General features: G+C 41.1%; 1 protein-coding gene across 4 annotated transcripts in view; it reads right to left on the bottom strand.

Annotated features, from left to right (window-relative positions):
- fam110a (family with sequence similarity 110 member A) overlaps nucleotides 1-22,604 on the bottom strand; it is a 23,869-nt gene extending 1,265 nt beyond the window's left edge. The window contains exons 1-5 of one of the 4 annotated variants that reach the window (XR_015498452.1): nucleotides 22,526-22,604; nucleotides 22,326-22,389; nucleotides 22,139-22,188; nucleotides 351-2,427; nucleotides 1-236 (exon numbers count right to left, since the gene is read on the bottom strand). The exon at nucleotides 1-236 is cut by the window's left edge and continues 1,265 nt beyond it. Coding sequence is in view for 2 of the 4 variants with exons in the window: in XM_087265494.1 (XP_087121620.1) it covers nucleotides 1,044-2,306 (1,263 nt within the window). In the remaining 2 variants the exon portion in view is untranslated. Of the gene's footprint in view, nucleotides 2,428-22,138; nucleotides 22,189-22,325; nucleotides 22,390-22,520 lie in introns of all 4 variants that reach the window. The other 3 variants (XR_015498451.1, XM_087265494.1, XM_087265493.1) reach the window with 3 other exon arrangements.

A 22,604-nucleotide genomic window follows, 5' to 3' on the forward strand; every position in this document is an offset into this window, starting at 1 on the left:
AGTTTTTAACAGCAGGTGGCGCTCTAGGCTAGTTTTTAACAGCACGTGGCGCTCTAGGCTAGTTTTTAACAGCACGTGGCGCTCTAGGCTAGTTTTTAACAGCACGTGGCGCTCTGGGCTAGTTTTTAACAGCAGTTGGTGCTCAAGGCTAGTTTAACAGCAGGTGGCGCTCTAGGCTAGTTTTTACCAGCAGATGGCGCTCTAGGCTAGGTTTTACCAGCAGGTGGCGCTCTAGGCTAGGTTTTAACAGCAGGTGGCACTCTAGGCTAGTTTCTAACAGCAGGCTAGGCTAGTTTTTAACAGCAGGTGGCGCTCTAGGCTAGTTTTTACCAGCAGATGGCGCTCTAGGCTAGTTTTTAATAGCAGGCTAGGCTAGTTTTTAACAGCAGGTGACACTCTAGGCTCGTTTCTAACAGCAGGATAGGATACTTTTAACAGCAGGTGGTGCTCCAGGCTAGTTTTTAACAGCAGGTGGCGCTCTAGGCTAGTTTTTAACAGCAGGTGGCGCTCTAGGCTAGTTACAGCAGATAGTGCTCTAGGCTAGTTTAACAGCAGGTGGCGCTCTAGACTAGGTTTTAAAATAGCAGATGGCGATCTAGGCTAGTTACAGCAGATGGTGCTCTAGGCTAGTTTAACAAAAGATGGTGATCTTTGCTATATTTTAAACAGCAGATGCTGCTCTGCGCTACAGCTTTTAAACACCAGAAGGCTCTCTAGGCTAGTGTTTAACAGCAGAAGGTGCTCTAGACTAAATTTTGAAAGCAGGTGGCGCTCTCTAGGCTAGTCTTTAACAGCAGGTGGCACTCTTTAGGCTAGTATTTAACAACAGATGGCCCTCTCGACTAGTTACATGAGATGGCATGGAGGATTGGCTGGATGTGAGAGTTTATAAAGCATACAGCGCCAACTGGTGGTAAACACTAAGCTCAGAATCCATTCAAGAGAGAGTTGTAATGCCATCAGAAAGATTAAGAATCGATGCAGAATCATTATTCGCAACGCATCAATTTATCCTCCCAGCCCTATCAGTTGCTTGTCGTTTGCTACATACTGGCCACTTTGGGACTCTCTTTGGCTTGACGCATTCCATAAAGCCACTTGATCACTCGAGCGTTTCTCTCAATGACGGAAACACCGTAAGCAGGACGGTCGTCTTTTGCAGCTTCTTCATCCTCATCTTCACCCTCAGCTGTGCGCTCGGATGCTGGAGCACTGGCGCTACGAAGACGAGAAACAGACACAATGTCGGAACCTGGTCTTGCAAGTTCATCAATATCCGACGGGTCGAGACCACAATAATTGAAGAAGCGTTCAAGTTCTGCCCCCGCTCGTGAAAAGCAGTCGCTGACGTCAGATTTCGAGCGCGTCAATGACGGACGCTTCCTGGAGCTTGTGGAGGAGTGTCGAGTGAAGGCTGGAGATGGAGGGGACTGGGAGTCATTTTTGGCAAGTAATGAAGCAACGGCGGGTGGAGTAATTGGAGTGGGAGACGATAATGGTTCCGTGTTTGTTTTTGTGGAGGGAGGTAGAGATGGAGAGTTTGAAGAGGGAGGTAGAGATGGAGAGTTAGAAGAAGGTGAGATTAGCGCAGGGCTGTTTGGTGGCTTAATAGGTCCTCGGGTGACATTTGTAACATTATGGAGTCTTTTGAAATCGAATGTTTGCTGATTTGGTTGTGTGTACGGTCTGAGCATGCGCAGGAGTTGTATTGGGATGGTTTGTTGAGCCGGTGAGCGGCTCTGGATTGGTGGTCTACTAGGCATCCTCATTTGAGGCAACTGCGGCCTGACATCGACTCTCCGCACGGTCATGGTGGGAGTTTCCACTGCAGGTTTTCCCTGACTCATTGTAGTTGACCCAACAGAAGTGTCTTCCAGTGTTGCAGAGATGTTCTTGGATTGGTCTACATCATCTTGGGCTTTACTAGTGTCGTTGACTTGCGAAGAAACTACTGGGATGGTGGTGGTATCACTAACTCCATTAATCAGTTTGCAGAGATGCTCCATGTTAAGGGGTGGTGTCTCTGCCTTGACGGGTCTAGCAAGGATCTTTCTGGATGGCTGTTGAGCAGCATTCTGGCTGTTGCTGGTGGAAGAAATCACTGGCTGCTGCTTATTTAAAGCCACCTGCTGGCTCTTGACGTATTTGGCCTTGTCTGCCTCCAAACGTTCCACTGCACTTGGTTTGCGTGTCCCAGGAGATGATTTGACAGGACAACCAAACTCTAAGTTGCGACTTGGTGTGCCAGGAGCTGGAGCCAGCCTTGTTATTCTCCTTGGAGAAGGCTGTAGAGTGTCAGCTGACATCTTTAAAAATGAAAAATGTCCTTGGTTTTTTTTCTCAGCACAGGCTTGCTTGGAGGTAGATGAATGGATCAGTAAGCTTCCACATTAATGCAATAAACACACTGGGTTCATGTTTTGATACCTGCGGGAACAGAAATTATCATGACAAACAGATCATTGCAAGACTGCTTTCTTTTCTAGGTACACCCACTTCAACAACTGGTTATATAAAGCAGATTCTTACATTTGTTGTAGGAATTTTGTGTGCTGCTTGCCTGCGCAAGTCAGAAACCACAATATTAAGGAGTAGTTTGTGGGTGGTTGCCAGGGCATTGCAATGTGGTTGCTAAGGTATTGGGTTTTTATAATGTGGCCAAGTTGTTGATTATGAGTAATAATTTACCTTTAATGGCCCAAGCCCACTCTAAAGTCTGTGTTGGGTTGTTTAGTCTGATGAAATGTCAAGCTTTCCAGGTCCAAACATGCATTCACATTCCAAAACCCTAAAATCAAACTGCTAACACAGGGCTCGAAATTGCGACCATTTTGGTCGCATATGCGCCCGAAAATTAATCTATGCGACCTCATAATATATATGGGAGCATTAGTGCGACTGCAGATAATGGTTGTAGTGCGACCTGTTTTGGTTTTTTCTAAAAACGTGCTGAATCGCTCTTCCCTGCCGCTATATTGGTTCATATTAGCTGTCATTCACTCAAGGTATTCCGCTGTCAGATGACAGGGAAGGAGCTTTTATGACCACGGGAAATGCAAACGGCTGAAGAGTAAAAACTTCAAGCACACAGGTTTGCAAACCCCACCTAAAGTTGAGGCTCAGATGAAAGTGATCATGACACGTCACGTGGTGAATAATGATCCGCCAGCTGAGATCAATCGAGTACGCGCTTCTTGGAGAAGGTGTCCGAATCTCCATGCGTCGCATTCACTGCGTGTTCAGCGCAAATGTCCGCTAAAAGTCAAATCTAATACTGTACATATCATCGCCAAAGAAGCTCGTCTTTACTAAGTTTACACTGAAACTGCGGCTCATAACAAAGACCAGTATTGCGCCGATGGTTAGTGCAAGAATCCTGCTCTGCCTGCTCATAAATTGGGTCGGCTGACTCGCCAGCTTTTCCACTAACACAGAAAAATGAAGATCAGCTCAGACTGAACCTTTAAATTGACACAAACTGAAACCAAAACTTTTAAAGAGTGATAGAAGTGAGACTTTACTTACTTTATTTTGTCTATTCTTGTTTGAGTTGTATATTATTTTTATATTTATTTACTGATGGCTGCTTTGCAGCTTTCATCATTGAATTGAATGATTTATTATAATCTTTTGTTTGTTTTGTAGCAGAAATATTATTTATTAAATTGACATGCATATAAAAACAGCAGTACAAAATAAATATTGCTTCATTTTTGTTTGATGCAAACTATACAATTATTTTTCATAAAGTAACAGACTTTTTATAGCAGATAACCTACATTCATGCACATTCAAGACAGTATCATAATGAGAAATGGAATTCATTGTTACTATTATTGTCATTTTTTATCATCATTAATATTCTATGGCCTAATTATTAGACATTCATTTTGGAATTATTGCACACAAATATCAATATCTTCGCAGCATTAGTTAGATAGCTGTTTCTGGTTTTTGTCAGTCCTATTAATGTTGTTTTAAAATACAATAAATCCCTTTAAAAAGTCAATTTGCAGCGGTGCTCATTCTTTTTTGGTGGGTGCTCCTAAATTTTTTCTGGTGCTCCTAAAAAATTTTTTGTGCTCCTAAATATTTGAAGTTGGGAGCACCGGTGCTACCAAGTAAAAAAGTTAATTTCGAGCCCTGTAACATATTGTTTATTACTTATTAAATACTGGTTTCTTGGACGCCATGAGCCTAGAGACCCTAACTTAACAAAAATAAATACATTTAACCCTATTCGTACAGGACTAGTTTTCTTGGGGATCATTAGATAAATCAGGGTCATTATTAGAGGGCTTTAATGAGGTTGTTTACACAAAAATAAAAACGGAGTTACTTCCTCATCCTGGTGCTGTTCTAGTGCTGCTCATCTTTCTTTTTCATTTTCAAGATGCAAATATATCAAAGAATGGTTCCTTCTTACGTGTATTGCAAATGGGATGTACAATATGGTTTGAAAAAAAAAAACATAAGAACATCTGAATGTAGTTTTAATTCAGCAAAAATCCTAAACTAGATGGTTTGTCTTCGTGTATGACTGTGGATGCATGTGGGTCTAACAGTGAGGCAGTCCATGCTGACTTTACCAGAAAATCAACATAAGTTGCGACAAATCAAGATAAACAAAAGATTTAACAAATTACAATCCATTTACTTTCTTATCTGAAGTAAAACCTGTTGTGTGTGTTGCAACTAGTGTTGTGATGCTGAAATTCGATACCAATCGGTACTGAAATTTTAAAAACATCAATTTCCCGCTAACATTTGAGCGCTTTTGAGCTCGTTCTAAAACAGCTCTGCCATGGCGTTAACATGCTCAACAGAAATGACCGTGATTGGCGGTGAAGGTAATCAGTTCAACAAACTCACTGCTGTTTACTGCAGTGCAACCACAGATACAGGAGAAAAATGCTCAGTTTAGAAGAAAATATCAAATGGCATTTAGAAGTTTTTGCATCTGAACCCTTCATATGTTTAAATCATAGGTCTTGAACTGGATTCCTGGAGGGTCACAGATCTGCACAGTTTTGCTCCAATCCTAAATGAACACAGCTGATCAAACTAATTAAGGTGTTCAAGACTACTAGAGACTATTAGGCAGGTGTGAGTTGGAGGTGGTTGGAGTTAAACTATGCAGACCATTGGTTTAGACGGTATTTTCAATTGAACAACCCTAAATCAGTAATCCTTGTAAAGACTTAAGCAGATAAGAACTTTTTAACTAAATATTAGCATAGAGTAAAAGTACTAGTCACACCTTCATTAAAAGAATTTGTAATAAAAAAAAATGTACATTTTTGGATCCAACTATAAACCTTTCACAGCGCGGCTCAGAAGTCATACTGACAGGACACTTAAATTGCTTTGGTCACTTATGGTTATATCCATTCAAAGCTTGAATTTCCATCTCAAAATCATATATTGCTTAAGGCTTATTTCCCATCTCTTCAACAAGCTGCTAATTGGGAGTTTTCCAATAGTATCTGGATGCAGCCTTCATGATGCAAGCTGAGATTGCATCACTCAGCGATGCAATGTCAGACACAATGCACTCAATGGAGTGAGTGACGTTACTGTGACAGGTAGGGTTAGGGGTGGGGTTGCAGCTCAGATTGCACTGCACCAGGTCTGCATCCAGACCCCTCTCAAGTTTTCACTCATGTCTGTGGCACCAACAGTATATGACTGAATGAAATACTCATGCTCAGGGGTTTGTTCAAATCTTCAACCCAAAGTATGAGTGATAGTAAAAGAAATACTTCCTTTAGCAAACACTCCTAATGAGCTATTAAGTCTGTTGATGTGTAGTCAGGAATGGCCTTTAACCATTATGAAGCCTTTCTCAGAAGACTCCATTAGCAGTGGCTAAAATGATACTAGTATCATCTAGAATATTAATGAAAAACAAAACAACAACATTCTCTTAGTGTGCTCACTTATCTATACTGGTTCTCTCTGGAAAAACAAAACAGTTAGTCATGCGGTGGTAGTTTAATCAACTGGTATCTGACGTTTCATCTGTTTAGCTGTGCCTTTACTGAATGAGCACTGTGCTACTTCCGATAGATCACACTATTATGCCATCCTTTAACACATTTTAATATGTTCTTAATCATTTCTACTCTCCGTTTTTATTTCTTATACTTGTTTCTTTTCATTTCTATGTAAAGCACTTTGAATTACCATTGTTAATATAATGTGCCACTTAAATATACTTCCCTTGGCTAATGAAGTGCTTATAAAATACATAAAGGTAATAAACAAGTGCAATTGATGAATTAATAGTATCAAGCTAACTGAGAACAAAAAAATAAATAAAATTAAAGAAGTCGTTTCTGTTTAATGACCATTTAACTGAACCAAACGTATACACACTGTAAACACACCCTTGACTAGGGCTGCACGAACAATCGAAGAAAAGATCACGATCTCGATTCGAACCTACACACGATCTTAATTCTGCTTTTCTACAATTCAGCCAATTATATTTTCAAGGTCAGAAGACAGGCAAGGCAGCCGCACAAGTCTTCGCAGCAACAATGACAGCTTAAGTGTCAAATACTGTATTTATAAGGTATATCCTAAATCACATACGAGTTGACCGCGAACTGTTTGTTTACAACAGAGAACGTGCCGTGCATGCATGACGCCTACTTTAGTGAAAACAACCTGCATAGGCTGTAAATAACAGGTAATGAAGTTGTTCAATTTGTTGCACAGAGCGATTGTTTGAGGGCCGTGCGGGAGGTTTGATTTGCATGCATGCGTTTTTTCTCACAGTGACAGCAGCCATGAGCCATACTCGGAAGTGAAAGTGAAACCTGTGCGCACATTTAAATGATTATATCGCATTTTACAATTATGATTACGACAAGCATTTGATGTTTTTTCTTTCATACATTATATAAAATGTTGAATATAATACAAGAAGGAATCTGATAATGACAAACTTTAACAAATGGTCTAATAATGTTGGTAATGACAGATGCATGTCTTAAACATAATAAATCTACTTTATAATTATGTATAGTTGTATTCTGATGTCATAATTTTACTGTGAATTAACAAAACAGGACATATTGAAAGTCTGTTCAAGTCCACTATAATGACTATACAAAAGTTAGCATTTTAACCAACAGTAGACCTACACATAGGCCGAATATTATCATTATCAAACCATATGTTTGAGAATTAATAATAATAACAGGCTTATCATATTAACCTTTATTTTACATTTACAGAATCCTGAGAAAATCGTGATCTTGATTTTAAGCGGTAAAAAAAACTGTGATTCACATTTTTGACAGAATCGCGCAGCCCTACCCTTGACTGTTTTTATTTCCGATGAATATGTAAGTGAATACTGTATAATGTTATGGTAAGACACACTGAAATCCATTTCTAAGCTCCATTCATCAAATCAGCATCCCACAATGAAAACATTTATCTGAGACCGTGACACTTTTTACATGCTCACCCAGGAATGTGACCTCCGGTAGAAATGTAACACTGAAGTCACTGGTTAACCCAAGGGACTTTCTAAAATGTCTCACACGGGATATTTACCCTTTAGTGGTGTTAATAAATGACACCAGTCCTTCTTTTATCATATAACCGAAGACACTTTCACTTAGGCTTAGGACATGAACATACCAGCTCACATTCCTTCAACATGTAGCCTGCACTCCACCTCAGGTTAAAGTGCATCCACTCTTTATCATTTCCTGTCTTTTATGATCTGTGCGTTATTATTACATCCTCCTCTATCCTGTTGACTAATGGGTCAAAAACGACCCATGCATCATTTTAACAGCAGAAAAAACAAACAAACAACTTTTTTCCATGTTGAAATGTGACTTTTCTTAACATTATCCCAACGTTAGGGAAAAAAAAAGTATAGTTTTCTATTTTCACATAGGCTGTACACATTTAGGACACAACAGTTGTCCTTCATTGCAATTTTTGACATTGGTAAAGTTGGTTTTATATTTGCACATTCAGACTTTTCTCAATAATATAATTTCAGAAAGGGATTCTTTGCCAAGTCTACATAGGGAAATCATAAGCAGACTATCAAAGTAGCACAACATTGTTCACTGTCAATTAAATAATGCTAATGTGGTTTCTTATTGACATTCAATTTCAGGCAGAATATTCAAAGTAGTGTGGTAAACAATACAGGGATCAAATCACAAGTTGTCACTGTTCAAAAGTGTACAAATGTGCTAGTATAAAACCAATTTTACCTTATAACAATACAACCATCTCACAAGTTGCACTGCTCAAAAAAGTAAATGAATGTTTAAATATAAAACCATCTTTACCTCAATAACAATACAGGGAATGTGTCAAGTTGTCACTGTTAAAAAAATTAACAAATGTGTAAATATAAAACTAATTTTACCTGAATAACAATACAGGGACAATGTCGCAAGTTGTTGCCGGTCAAAAAATGAACGAATGTGGGAATTTAGAACCAACTACCTCAATAACAATATAAGGACAGTTTCACAAGTTGTCACTATTAAAAAAACAAATAAATGTAGGAATATAATAATAACTATACCTCAATAACTATGTAGGGAAAGTTTTACAAGTTTCCACTGTTCAAAAATGAACAAATGTGGGAATATAAAGCCAAATTTACCTCAATAACTATAGGAAACGCCTCACAAGTTGTCACTGCTCAAAAAAATTAACAAATGTGTGAATATAAAACTAATTTTACCTGAATAACAATACAGGGACAATGTCACAAGTTGTTGCCGGTCAAAAAATTAACGAATGTACGAATATAAAACTAACTATCTCAATAACAATATAAGGACAGTTTTATAAGTTGTCACTATTAAAAAAACGAATGAAAGTGGGAATATAATACCAACTTTACCTCAATGACTATGTAGGGACAATGTCACAAGTTGCCACTGTTAAAAAAAACCCGAATGTGCCAATACGAAGCCAAATTTATCTCAATAACTACTTGGGGACAATGTCACAAGTTGTCACTGTTATAAAAATGAACAAATGTGCGAATATTAAACCAACTTTACCTCAATAACAATATAGGGAAAGCGTCACAAGTTGTCACGATTAAAAAAATTAATGAATGTGCAAATAATAAACCAATTTTACCTCAATAACTACACAGGGACAATGCCACAAGTTGTTACTGTTAAAAACATAAGGAATGTGTAAATATAAAACCAACTCTACCTCAAAAACAATATAGGGACAACATCACAAGTTGTCACTATTTAAAAAAACGAACGAATGAGCGAATATAAGAGTGCATTTCCAGCGTTTTGGATGTGACATTTGGAGTAAAAACTCAAAACATAAATTCACAGAGAAAGTATTATTGAAACATCCGTTTATATTTTCCAAAACAACTAACCACAGAGTTATGGGATCAGAAAAAATATCAATCTGCAAAGACTTTAAATGAGGGAAATAAACAAGCGCTATGGATGTGACAAAAAAAAAAAAAGTCTTTGTAGAAATTCAGTGAATTAAACTGCACAACCCAAATGAAATTAAAGCTGCAAGCAGCGATGATAGGGACCTCGCACCCGGGCTCACCGCCGCCCGGTGGCCTCAGGATGATAGAGAACAGCGAACAATAATATTTTAAGCCGATATATATAAAGAAGCCGAGAAAATCACAGATTTATGCCAAACTTCCCCCTGTCAGCAGGTGGCGCTATGACTGTGACTCAAGATTGGTATGTAGTTGTCTTCAGGAGAGGACTTTTATCCACCATGTTAAGTTTCACGCTGATCGGACATTGTGTGGTTGAGTTATTAGCCAAAATTCCTTCCGTCACTAGGTGGCGCTATGACTGACTAATATTGGCATGTATATGTGTTCAGGAGAGGACTTTTATCAACCATGTGGAGTTTCAGGCAGATCAGACATTGTGTGGTTGAGTTATAAGGACTTCCTGTTCCATGGCGAAGCGTTGAGGTTTGTCATGCCACAACGGACACGCCCCTCTGCGAAAACTCTAGATTGTCACAATATATCATCGCTAGAGCTTTCAGATGACACCACCCAAATTTGGTGCTGATACTATAAAACTTGTGAGAGAAGTTCGTGACAGTGTAAAACATGTAATTTCCTGCGGCCAGCAGGTGGCGCTATAACTTTTCCTGGATTTCGGCATTTTAAAGTGTTTAGGTCAGGACTCTTATCAAACGTGTGTATTTTGAGCCAGGTAGGATAAAGTATGCCTGAGTTATAACGATTTCCTGTTTTGTGGCGAATCGTCAAAGTTTGCGAGGCCGCCACAGGCACGCCCATCGACGAAAACTCTAAAGCTTCGCAATTTAACATCGCCAAGGCCTTTAGATGACAAAATCCAATTTTGGTATCAATCAGATAAAATCCCTAGGAGGAGTTCGTTAAGATACAACGCCTGGAAATGGCAAAATTGCCACTTATTCGCCGTAGGAAGTTAAAAATATCCGACTTCCTGTTGGGTTTGAGATATGGCTCCAAGAGACTTTTTCGTATGTTTTGGCATGTTTGAGGTGTGTGCCAATTTTCGTGCATGTGCGTGATTCGTAGATCGGGGGCTCGTCCGTTTAATTTTTATAGGTGGCGCTGTCGAGTCATATAGCCACACCCACTTCATTATTATTATGGGGATGTGTTCAGGAGAGGACTTTTATCAACCTTGTGAAGTTTCAGGCAGATCGGACATTGTGTGGTTGAGTTATAAGGTCTTCTTGTTCTATGGCGAAGCGTTGAGGTTTGTCATGCTGCCAAGGACACGCCCCTCTACCAAAACTCTAGATCTTCACAATATTTCATCGCTAGGGCTTTCAGATAACACAACCCAAATTTGGTGCTGATACGAAAAAATTTGTGGGAGGAGTTTGTTACACTGTAAAACATGTCATTTCCTGTGGCCAGCAGGTGGCGCTATATCTGTATCTAGATATCGGCATGTAAACGTGTTCAGGTCAGGACTCTTATCAAAGGTGTGAATTTTGAGGCAGATCGGATAATGCATGCCTGAGTTATACCGACTTCCTGTTTTGTGGCGAATCGTCAAAGTTTGCGAGGCCGCCACGGACACGCCCATCGACGAAAACTCTAAAGCTTCGCAATTTAACATCGCCAAGGCCTTTAGATGACAAAACCCAATTTTGGTGTCGATCGGATGAAATCCCTAGGAGGAGTTCGTTAAAATACAACGCCTGGAAATGGCAAAAATGCCACTTTTTCGCCGCAGGAAGTTAAAAATATCCGACTTCCTGTTGGGTTTGAGATATGGCTCCAAGAGACTTTTTCGTATGGTTTGGCATGTTTGAGGTGTGTGCCAATTTTCGTGCATGTGCGTGATTCGTGTATCGGGGGCTCGTTCGTTTAATTTTTCTAGGTGGCGCTGTCGAGTCATTTTGCCACGCCCACTTCCGAGACCCATATCAACCTGCTATTTACACCGCGTTTGGTGTGTGTGCAAATTTTCATGAGTTTTCGGGCATGTTTAGACCCTCAAAAGTGCCCCGATAGGGGGCGGAATAATAATAATAATAATAAATTAAAGCTGCAAGCAGCGATGAAAGGGACCTCGCACCCGGGCTCACCGCCGCCCGGTGACCTTACGATGACAGAGAACAGCGAACAATAATAATTTAAGCCGATATATAAAAAAAAATCTAAGAAAATCACAGATTTATACCAAACTTCCACCTGTCAGCAGGTGGCGCTATAACTGTGACTTAAGATTGGCATGTAGATGTCTTCCGGAGAGGAATATTATCAACCATGTGAAGTTTCAGGCACATGGGACATTGTGTGGCTGAGTTATAAGCCAAACTACCTTCTGCCAGCAGGTGGCGTTATGACTGACTCAATATTGTTATGTGGATGTGTTCAGGAGCGGACTTTTATCAACCATGTGAAGTTTCAGGCAGATCTGAGATTGTGTGGAGATTGTGTTTTAAGACAAACTACATTCTGCCAGCAGGTGGCGCTATGACTGACTCAGTATTGTTATGTAGATGTGTTCAGGAGAGGACTTTTATCAATCATGTGAAGTTTCAGGCAGATCAGACATTGTGTGGTTGAGTTATAAGAAATTCCTGTTTCATGGCGAAGCGTTGAGGTTTGTCATGCCACCACAGACACGCCCCTCTGCAAAAACTCTAGATCTTTACAATATATCATCGCTAGAGCTTTCAGATGACACCACTCTATTTTGGTGCTGATACAGGAAAGTTTGTGGGAGGAGTTTGTTACAGTGTCAAACATGTTATTTCCTGTGGCCAGCAGGTGGCGCTATAACTGTAACTGGATATCGGCACGTAAACCTGATCAGGTCAGGACTGTTATTAAATGTGTGAATTTTGAGGCAGATCGAATATTGCATGCCAGAGTTATAAAGACTTCCTGTTTTGTGGCGAATCATCAAAGTTTGCGAGGCCGCCACGGACACGCCCATCGATGAAAACTCTAAAGCTTCGCAATATAACATCACCAAGGCTTTAAGATGACAAAACCCAATTTTGGTGTTTATCAGATAAAATCCCTAGGAGGAGTTCGTTAAAATACAACGTCTGAAAATGGCAAAAGCGCCACTTTTTCGCCACAGGAAGTTAAAAATATCCGACTTCCTGTTGGGTTTGAGATATGGCTCCAAGAGACTTTTTCATATTTTTTGCCATGTTTGAGGTGTGTGCCAATTTTTGTGCATGTGCGTGATTCGTAGATCGGGGGCTCGTCCGTTTAATTTTTCTAGGTGGCGCTGTCGAGTCATTTTGCCACGCCCACTTCAATATTGTTATGTGGATGTGTTCAAGAGATGACGTTTATCAACCATGTGAAGTTTCAGGCTGATCGGACATTGTGTGGTTGTGTTATAAGGACTTCCTGTTCCATGGTGAAGCGTTGAGGTTTGTCATACCGCCATGGACACGCCCCTCTGCGAAAACTCTAAATCTTCACAATATATCATCGCTAGAGCTTTCAGATAACACCACTCAATTTTGGTGTTGATACGATAAAATTTGTGGGAGGAGTTTGTAACTCCGTAAATCATGTCATTTCCTGTGGCCAGCAGGTGGCGCTATAACTATATCTGGATATTGGCATGTAAACGTATTCAGGTCAGGACGCTTATCAAGCGTGTGAATTTTGAGGCAGATCGGATAATGCATGCCTGAGTTATAACGACTTCCTCTTTTGTGGCGAATCGTCAAAGTTTGCGAGGCCGCCACGGACACGCCCATCGATGAAAACTCTAAAGCTTCGCAATTTAACATCGCCAAGGCCTTTAGATGACAAAACCCAATTTTGGTGTCGATCGGATAAAATCCCTAGGAGGAGTTCGTTAAAATACAACGCCTGGAAATGGCAAAAATGCCACTTTTTCGTCGCAGGAAGTCAAAAATATCCAACTTCCTGTTGGGTTTGAGATATGGCTCCAAGAGACTTTTTTGTATGTTTTGGCATGTTTGAGGTGTGGGCCAATTTTCGTGCATGTGCGTGATTCGTGGATCGGGGGCTTGTCCGTTTAATTTTTCTAGGTGGCGCTGTCGAGTCATTTTGCCACGCCCACTTCCGAAGACCATAAAAAACGTAAATTTTCGCCACTTCTGAGGTGTGTGCAAAGTTGCGTGAGTTTTCGGGCATGTTTAGCCCCTCAAAATCGCGATTCATTGGAGAGAAGAATAATAATAATAATTAAAGCTGCAAGCAGCGATGATAGGGACCTCGCACCCGGGCTCACCGCCGCCCGGTGACCTTGCGATGACAGAGAACAGCGAACAATAATTATTTAAGCCAATATATAAAAAAAGATCTAAGAAAAACACAGATTTATGCCAAACTTCCTCCTGTCAGCAGGTGGCGCTATAACTGTGACTTAAGATTGGCATGTAGATGTCTTCCGGAGAAGAATGTTATCAACCATGTGAAGTTTCAGGCACATGGGACATTGTGTGGCTGAGTCATAAGCCAAACTACCTTCTGCCAGCAGGTGGCGTTATGACTGACTCAATATTGTTATGTGGATGTGTTCAGGAGCGGACTTTTATCAACCATGTGAAGTTTCAGGCAGATCAGAGATTGTGTGGAGATTGTGTTTTAAGACAAACTACATTCTGCCAGCAGGTGGCGCTATGAAAGACTCAATATTATTATGTAGATGTGTTTAGGAGAGGACTTTCATCAACCATGTGACATTTTAGGCAGATCTGACATTGTGTGGCCGAGTTACAAGCCAAAATTTCTTCTGCCAGCTGGTGGCGCTATGACTGACTCAATATTGTTATGTGGATGTGTTCAGAAGAGGACTTTCATCAACCATGTGAAGTTTCAGGCAGATCGGACATTGTGTGGCCGAGTTACAAGCCAAACTACCTTCTGCCAGCAGGTGGCGCTATGACTGACTCAATATTGTTATGTTGATGTGTTCAGGAGGGGACTTTTATCAATCATGTGAAGTTTCAGGCAGATCAGACATTGTGTGGTTGAGTTATAAGAAATTCCTGTTCCATGGCGAAGCGTTGAGGTTTGTCATGCCACCACAGACACGCCCCTCTGCGAAAACTCTAGATCTTCACAATATATCATCGCTAGAGCTTTCAGATGACACCACTCTATTTTGGTGCTGATACGGAAAAGTTTGTGGAAGGAGTTTGTTACAGTGTCAAACATGTCATTTCCTGTGGCCAGCAGGTGGCGCTATAACTGTAACTAGATATCGGCACGTAAACCTGATCAGGTCAGGACTGTTATTAAATGTGTGAATTTTGAGGCAGATCGAATATTGCATGCCTGAGTTATAAAGACTTCCTGTTTTGTGGCGAATCATCAAAGTTTGCGAGGCCGCCACGGATACTCCCATCGATGAAAACTCTAAAGCTTCGCAATTTAACATCACCAAGGCTTTAAGATGACAAAACCCAATTTTGGTAATTATCAGATAAAATCCCTAGGAGGAGTTTGTTAAAATACAACGCCTAAAAATGGCAAAAGCGCCACTTTTTCGCCACAGGAAGTTAAAAATATTTGACTTCCTGTTGGGTTTGAGATATGGCTCCAAGAGACTTTTTCGTATGTTTTGCCATGTTTGAGGTGTGTGCCAATTTTTGTGCATGTGCGTGATTCGTAGATCGGGGGCTCGTCCGTTTAATTTTTCTAGGTGGCGCTGTCGAGTCATTTTGCCACGCCCACTTCAATATTGTTATGTGGATGTGTTCAAAAGATGACGTTTATCAACCATGTGAAGTTTCAGGCTGATCGGACATTGTGTGGTTGTGTTATAAGGACTTCCTGTTCCATGGTGAAGCGTTGAGGTTTGTCATACCGCCATGGACACGCCCCTCTGCGAAAACTCTAGATCTTCACAATATATCATCGCTAGAGCTTTCAGATAACACCACTCAATTTTGGTGTTGATACAATAAAATTTGTGGGAGGAGTTTGTAACTCCGTAAATCATGTCATTTCCTGTGGCCAGCAGGTGGCGCTGTAACTGTGTCTGGATAGCAGCATGTAAACGTGTTCAGGTCAGGACTCTTATCAAGCGTGTGAATTTTAAGGCAGATCTGATAATGCATGCCTGAGTTATAACTACTTCCTCTTTTGTGGCGAATCGTCAAAGTTTGCGAGGCCGCCACGGACACGCCCATCGACGAAAACTCTAAAGCTTCGCAATTTAACATCGCCAAGGCCTTTAGATGACAAAACCCAATTCTGGTGTCGATCGGATAAAATCCCTAGGAGGAGTTCGTTAAAATACAACGCCTGGAAATGGCAAAAACGCCACTTTTTCGCCGCAGGAAGTTAAAAATATCCGACTTCCTGTTGGGTTTGAGATATGGCTCCAAGAGACTTTTTCGTATGTTTTGGCATGTTTGAGGTGTGTGCCAATTTTCGTGCATGTGCGTGATTCGTGGATCGGGGGCTCGTCCATTTAATTTTTCTAGGTGGCGCTGTCGAGTCATTTTGCCACGCCCACTTCCGAAGCCCATAACAAACGTAAATTTTCGCCACTTCTGAGGCGTGTGCAAAGTTGCGTGAGTTTTCGGGCATGTTTAGCCCCTCAAAACCGCGATTCATTCCGCAGGAGAATAATAATAATAATTAAAGCTGCAAGCAGCGATGATAGGGACCTCGCACCCGGGCTCACCGCCGCCCTGTGGCCTCAGGATGACAGAGAACAGCGAACAACAATAATTTAAGCCGATATATATAAAGAACCTGAGAAAATCACAGATTTATGTCGAACTTCCTCCTGTCAGCAGGTGGCGCTTTAACTGTGACTCAAGATTGTTATGTAGATGCCTTCAGTAGAAGAGTCTTATCAACCATGTGAATTTTCAGGCAGATAGGACGTTGTTTGGCTGAGTTATAAGCCAAACTACCTTCTGGCAGCAGGTGGCGCTATGACAGACTCAATATTTTTACGTAGATGTCTTAAGGAGAGGATTTTAATCAACCATGTGATGTTTCAGGCAGATCAGAGATTGTGTGGCCGACTTACAAGCTAAACCACTTTCTGCCAGCAGGTGGCGCTATGACAGACTCAATATTATTATGTGTTCAGGAGTAGACTTTTATCCACAATGTGAAGTTTCAGGCAGGTCGGACATTGTGTGGCCGAGTTATAAGCCAAAATTCCTTTTGTCAGCAGGTGGCGCTATGACTGACTCAATTTGTTATGTAGATGTGTTCAGAAGAGGACTTTTATCAACCATGTGAAGTTTCAGGCAGATCTGAAATTGTGTGGTTGAGTTATAAGGACTTCCTGTTCCATGGCGAAGCGTTGAGGTTTGTCATGCCGCCACGGACACGCCCCTCTGTGAAAACTCTAGATCTTCACAATATATCACCGATAGAGCTTTTAGATGACACCACTCAAATTTGGTGCAGATACGAAAAAGTTTGTGGGAGGAGTTTGTTACTCTGTAAATCATGTCATTTCCTGTGGCCAGCAGGTGGCGCTATAACTCTATCTGGATATCGGCATGTAAATGTGTTCAGGTCAAGACTCTTATCAAGCGTGTGAATTTTGAGGCAGATCTGATAATGCATGCTTGAGTTATAACGGCTTCCTGTTTTGTGGCGAATCGTCAAAGTTTGCGAGGCTGCTACGGACACACCCATCGATGAAAATTTAAAAGCTTCGCATTTTAACATCGCCAAGGCCTTTAGATGACAAAACCCAATTTTGGTGTTGATCGGATAAAATCCCTAGGAGGAGTTCGTTAAAATACAACGCCTGGAAATGGCAAAAAAGACACTTTTTCGCCGCAGGAAGTCAAAAATATCAGACTTCCTGTTGGGTTTGAGATATGGCTCCAAGAGACTTTTTCGTATGTTTTGCCATGTTTGAGGTGTGTGCCAATTTTCGTGCATGTGCGTGATTCATAGATCAGGGGCACGTCCGATTAATTTTTGCAGGTGGCGCTGTTGAGTCAATTTGCCACGCCCACTTCAATATTGTCATGTGGATGTGTTCAGGAGAGGACTTTTATCAACCATGTGAAGTTTCAGGCAGATCGGACATTGTGTGGTTGAGTTATAAGGACTTCCTGTTTCATGGCGAATCGTTGAGGTTTGTCATGGCGCCACGGACACGCCCCTCTCCGAAAACTCTAGATCTTTACAATATATCATCGCTAGGGCTTTCAGATAACACAACCCAATTTTGGTGCTGATACAAAAAAATTTGTGGGAGGAGTTTATTACTCCGTAAATCATGTCATTTCCTGTGGCCAGCAGGTGGCGCTATATTTATATCTGGATATTGGCATGTAAACGTGTTCAGGTCAGGACGCTTATCAAGCGTGTGAATTTTGAAGCAGATCGGGTAATGCATGCCTGAGTTATAACGACTTCCTGTTTTGTGGCGAATCATCCAAGTTTGCGAGGCCGCCACGGACACGCCCATCGACAAAAACTCTAAAGCTTCGCAATTTAACATCGCCAAGGCCTTTAGATGATAAAACCCAATTTTGGTGTCGATCGGATAAAATCCCTAGGAGGAGTTCGTTAAAGTACAACGCCTGGAAATGGCAAAAACGCCACTTTTTCGCCGCAGGAAGTTAAAAATATCCGACTTCCTGTTGGGTTTGAGATATGGCTCCAAGAGACTTTTTCGTATGTTTTGGCATGTTTGAGGTGTGTGCCAATTTTCGTGCATATGCGTGATTCGTAGCTCGGGGGCTCGTCCGTTTAATTATTCTAGGTGGCGCTGTCGAGTCATTTTGCCACGCCCACTTCAATATTGTTATGTGAATGTGTTCAAGAGATGACGTTTATCAACCATGTGAAGTTTCAGGCAGATCGGACATTGTGTGGTTGAGTTATAAGGACTTCCTGTTCCATGGCGAAGCGTTGAGGTTTGTCATACCGCCACGGACACGCCCCTCTGCAAAAACTCTAGATCTTCACAATATATCATCGCTAGAGCTTTCAGATAACACTACCCAATTTTTGTGCTGATACAAAAAAAATTGTGGGAGGAGTTTATTACTCCGTAAATCATGTCATTTCCTGTGGCCAGCAGGTGGCGCTATATTTATATCTGGATATTGGCATGTAAACGTGTTCAGGTCAGGACGCTTATCAAGCGTGTAAATTTTGAGGCAGATCTGATAATGCATGCCTGAGTTATAACGACTTCCTGTTTTGTGGCGAATCATCAAAGTTTGCGAGGGCGCCACGGACACGCCCATCGACGAAAACTCTAAAGCTTCGCAATTTAACATCGCCAAGGCCTTTAGATGACAAAACCCAATTTTGGTGTCGATCGGATAAAATCCCTAGGAGGAGTTCGTTAAAATACAACGCCTGGAAATGGCAAAAACGCCACTTTTTCGCCGCAGGAAGTTAAAAATATTTGACTTCCTGTTGGGTTTGAGTTATGGCTCCAAGAGACTTTTTCGTATGGTTTGGCATGTTTGAGGTGTGTGCCAATTTTTGTGCATGTGCGTGATTCGTGTATCGGGGGCTCGTCCGTTTAATTTTTCTAGGTGGCGCTGTCGAGTCATTTTGCCACGCCCACTTCCGAGACCCATATCAACCTGCTATTTACACCGCGTTTGGTGTGTGTGCAAATTTTTATGAGTTTTCGGGCATGTTTAGACCCTCAAAAGTGCCCCGATAGGGGGCGGAATAATAATAATAATAATAATAAAAAACGGAGCAATTCCAATAGGGCCTACGCACCGTTTCGGTGCTCGGTCCCTAATTAAAGCTGCAAGCAGCGATGATAGGGACCTCGCACCCGGGCTCACCGCCGCCCGGTGGCCTCAGGATGATGGAGAACAGCGAACAAAAATAATTTAAGCCGATATATATATAAAAAACCTGAGAAAATCACAGATTTATGCCAAACTTCCTCCTGTCAGCAGATTGCGCTAAGACTGTGAGTCAAGATTGGCATGTAGATGCCTTCAATAAAGGAATCTTATCAACCGTGTAAATTTTCAGGCAGATCGAATATTGTTTAACTTAGTTATAAGCCAAACTTCTGGTTGCCAGCAGGTGGCACTATGACTGTCAATCAATATTGACATTTAAATGTCTTCAGAAGAGGAATTTATTCAACCATGTGTAGTTTCATGCAGATAAGACATTGTGTGGCTGAGTTATAAGCCAAAATTCCTTCTGTCAGCAGGTGGCGCTATGACTGTGACTCAATATTGGCATCTAGTTGTGTTCCGGAGAGGAATTTATTCAACCATGTGAAGTTTCAGGCAGATCGGACATTGTGTGGTTGAGTTATAAGGACTTCCTGGTCAATGGCGAAGCGTTGAGGTTTGTCATGCCACTACGGACACACCCCTCAGCGAAAACTCTAAATCTTCGCAATTTAACATCACCAAGGCCTTTAAATGACAAAACCCAATTTTGGTGTTGATCGGATAAAATCCCTAGGAGGAGTTCGTTAAAATACAACACCTGGAAATGGCAAAAATGCCTCTTTTTTTCAGCAGGAAGTTAAAAATATCCGACTTCCTGTTGAGTTTGAGATATGGCACCAAGAGACTTTTTCGTATGTTTCGGCATGTTTGAGGTGTTTGCCAATTTTCGTGCATGTGAGTGATTCGTACATCAGGGGCTCGTCCGATTAATTTTTGTAGGTGGCGCTGTCGAGTCTATTTGCCACGCCCACTTCAATATTGTTATGTAGATGTGTTCAGAAGAGGACTTTTATCAACCATGTGAAGTTTCAGGCAGATCGGACATTGTGTGGTTGAGTTATAAAGCCTTCCTGTTCCATGGCGAAGCGTTGAGGTTTGTCATGCCGCCACGGACACGCCCCTCTGCAAAAACTCTAGATCTTCACAATATAACATCGCTAGAGCTTTCAGATAACACTACCCAATTTTGGTGCTGATACGATAAAATTTGTGGGAGGAGTTTGTTACTTTGTAAAACATGTAATTTCCTGTGGCCAGTTGGTGGCGCTATAACTGTATCTGGATATTGGCATGTAAACGTGTTCAGGTCAGGACTCTTATCAAACGTGTGAATTTTGAGGCAGATCGGATAATGCATGTCTGAGTTATAATGACTTCCTGTTTTGTGGCGAATCGTCAAAGTTTGCGAGGCCGCCACGGACACGCCCATCGACGAAAACTCTAAAGCTTCGCAATTTAACATCGCCAAGGCCTTTAGATGACAAAACCCAATTCTGGTGTCGATCGGATAAAATCCCTAGGAGGAGTTCGTTAAAATACAACGCCTGGAAATGGCAAAAACGCCACTTTTTCACTACAGGAAGTCAAAAATATCCGACTTCCTGTTGGGTTTGAGATATGGCTCCAAGAGACTTTTTCGTCTGTTTTGGCATGTTTGAGGTGTGTGCCAATTTTCGTGCATGTGCGTGATTCGTGGATCGGGGGCTCGTCCATTTCATTTTTCTAGGTGGCGCTGTCGAGTCATTTTGCCACGCCCACTTCCGAAGCCCATAACAAACGTAAATTTTCGCCACTTCTGAGGTGTGTGCAAAGTTGCGTGAGTTTTCGGGCATGTTTAGCCCCTCTAAATCGCGATTCATTGGAGAGAAGAATAATAATAATAATAATAATAATAATAATAATAAACGGAGCAATTCCAATAGGGCCTACGCACCGTTTCGGTGCTCGGTCCCTAATAAACGGAGCAATTCCAATAGGGCCTTGCACCGTTCGGTGCTCGGTCCCTAAAAACGGAGCAATTCCAATAGGGCCTACGCACCGTTTCGGTGCTCGGTCCCTAATGATGCTAATCAAAAGGAAAGGAGTTGGCTCACTATAGAACAAAAATTGTTGATTTTATTTGACATTTTTGCATTCATGAGGAAAAAATGTTGTTATGGATGTGACGTCTATCCGTTATGGATGTGACCGATGTGAAATAGCCACTTGTGTGACTGTCAATGTTTTCAAACTTTTATATTTGATTTACCAGACACATTTTTGAGTATTTCTGAAGTACTGTAAAATACTGGTTTACACAAAAACAATAGAAACAGTTTCTGTATTTTGGTGAAACCGTCATTTTTTCATGGCAATGTTGACGTTTGCATGGAATTGCTCAAAACTAAATTGACCTCAACAACTATGGGAACGTCTCGCAAGTTGCCACTGTTCAAAAAACAATGACCGTCCAAATATAAAACCAACTTTACCTCAATAATAGGCCTACTGTCTTACTAAAACGTTTTCACTTGTGCTGGTACTGTTAGCATTAGACAATATATTATTTACTTTCGTCAAAAACGAGTGTTGCCCACCAAGTAAACATTGGCGAAAAACTCCACTGATGAAGGAAAACCTAAATATTTGTAGTTTGTGACGAAGATAGGATTATTTCTTTATAAAAAATAAAAAAAATTGAGGATTGAAATTAAATTTAGCTGCTTTATTTTAAAGGTTTGGTGAAGGCGGGTAATTTTTTGACACGACGGACGAATGGTGTAATACCAAAATCTACAACAACATGGAGGATTAATCCATCAACAAATAAATTAATCGATCTTTCTGGACTCACTCTTTCATTTCTGTCAGTTTTACAAACAAAAACACTCGTATACTTCAAGATATTCAGTGAATATTAATTCAACCCCTTGAGGCAGGAGAAACAAAATCAGGTCAGCGAATAAATGGGACACAAGATTTGACTTACAGATTGTCGGGACGGGACACAACATGTCTCTACATGATCCAGGATTATGTCTAGAATCACAACAACAGTTATGAGGAATTAGAAAGAGAAACAGACAGACAACAGAGTGAAGAAAGTGTAAGCAACGTTGTTTGAAGATAGGCAGCATTGAAACACTAATTAAACACACACGCAGCCAAGCACTTACCTGTGTCTCCTCAGAAACTCCACAGCACGGGATTCCTTTGACACTTTGTGAGTCCGAGTTTAACCTGTAATGTTAATGTGTGTTTTGTTGTTTGTCAGTAATGTGTGTGTTCTTTTAAAGATGTCTGACAACAGTATTGCAAAGGACAGATGGTGGACGCGTGTGTTTGTGTTTTAAGAAGAAAGTAAAACTTGCCCGACCGGTTTGACTCTTTCCTCACACACACTCCTCCTGCCCTTTTTCTTGCTCCATCCAATCAGAAATTCATTAGGGAAGCAG

Source organism: Danio rerio, chromosome 8 (assembly GCF_052040795.2).
Source record: "Danio rerio strain M-AB ecotype USA chromosome 8, GRCz13ab, whole genome shotgun sequence".
Classification (NCBI taxonomy): domain Eukaryota; kingdom Metazoa; phylum Chordata; class Actinopteri; order Cypriniformes; family Danionidae; genus Danio; species Danio rerio.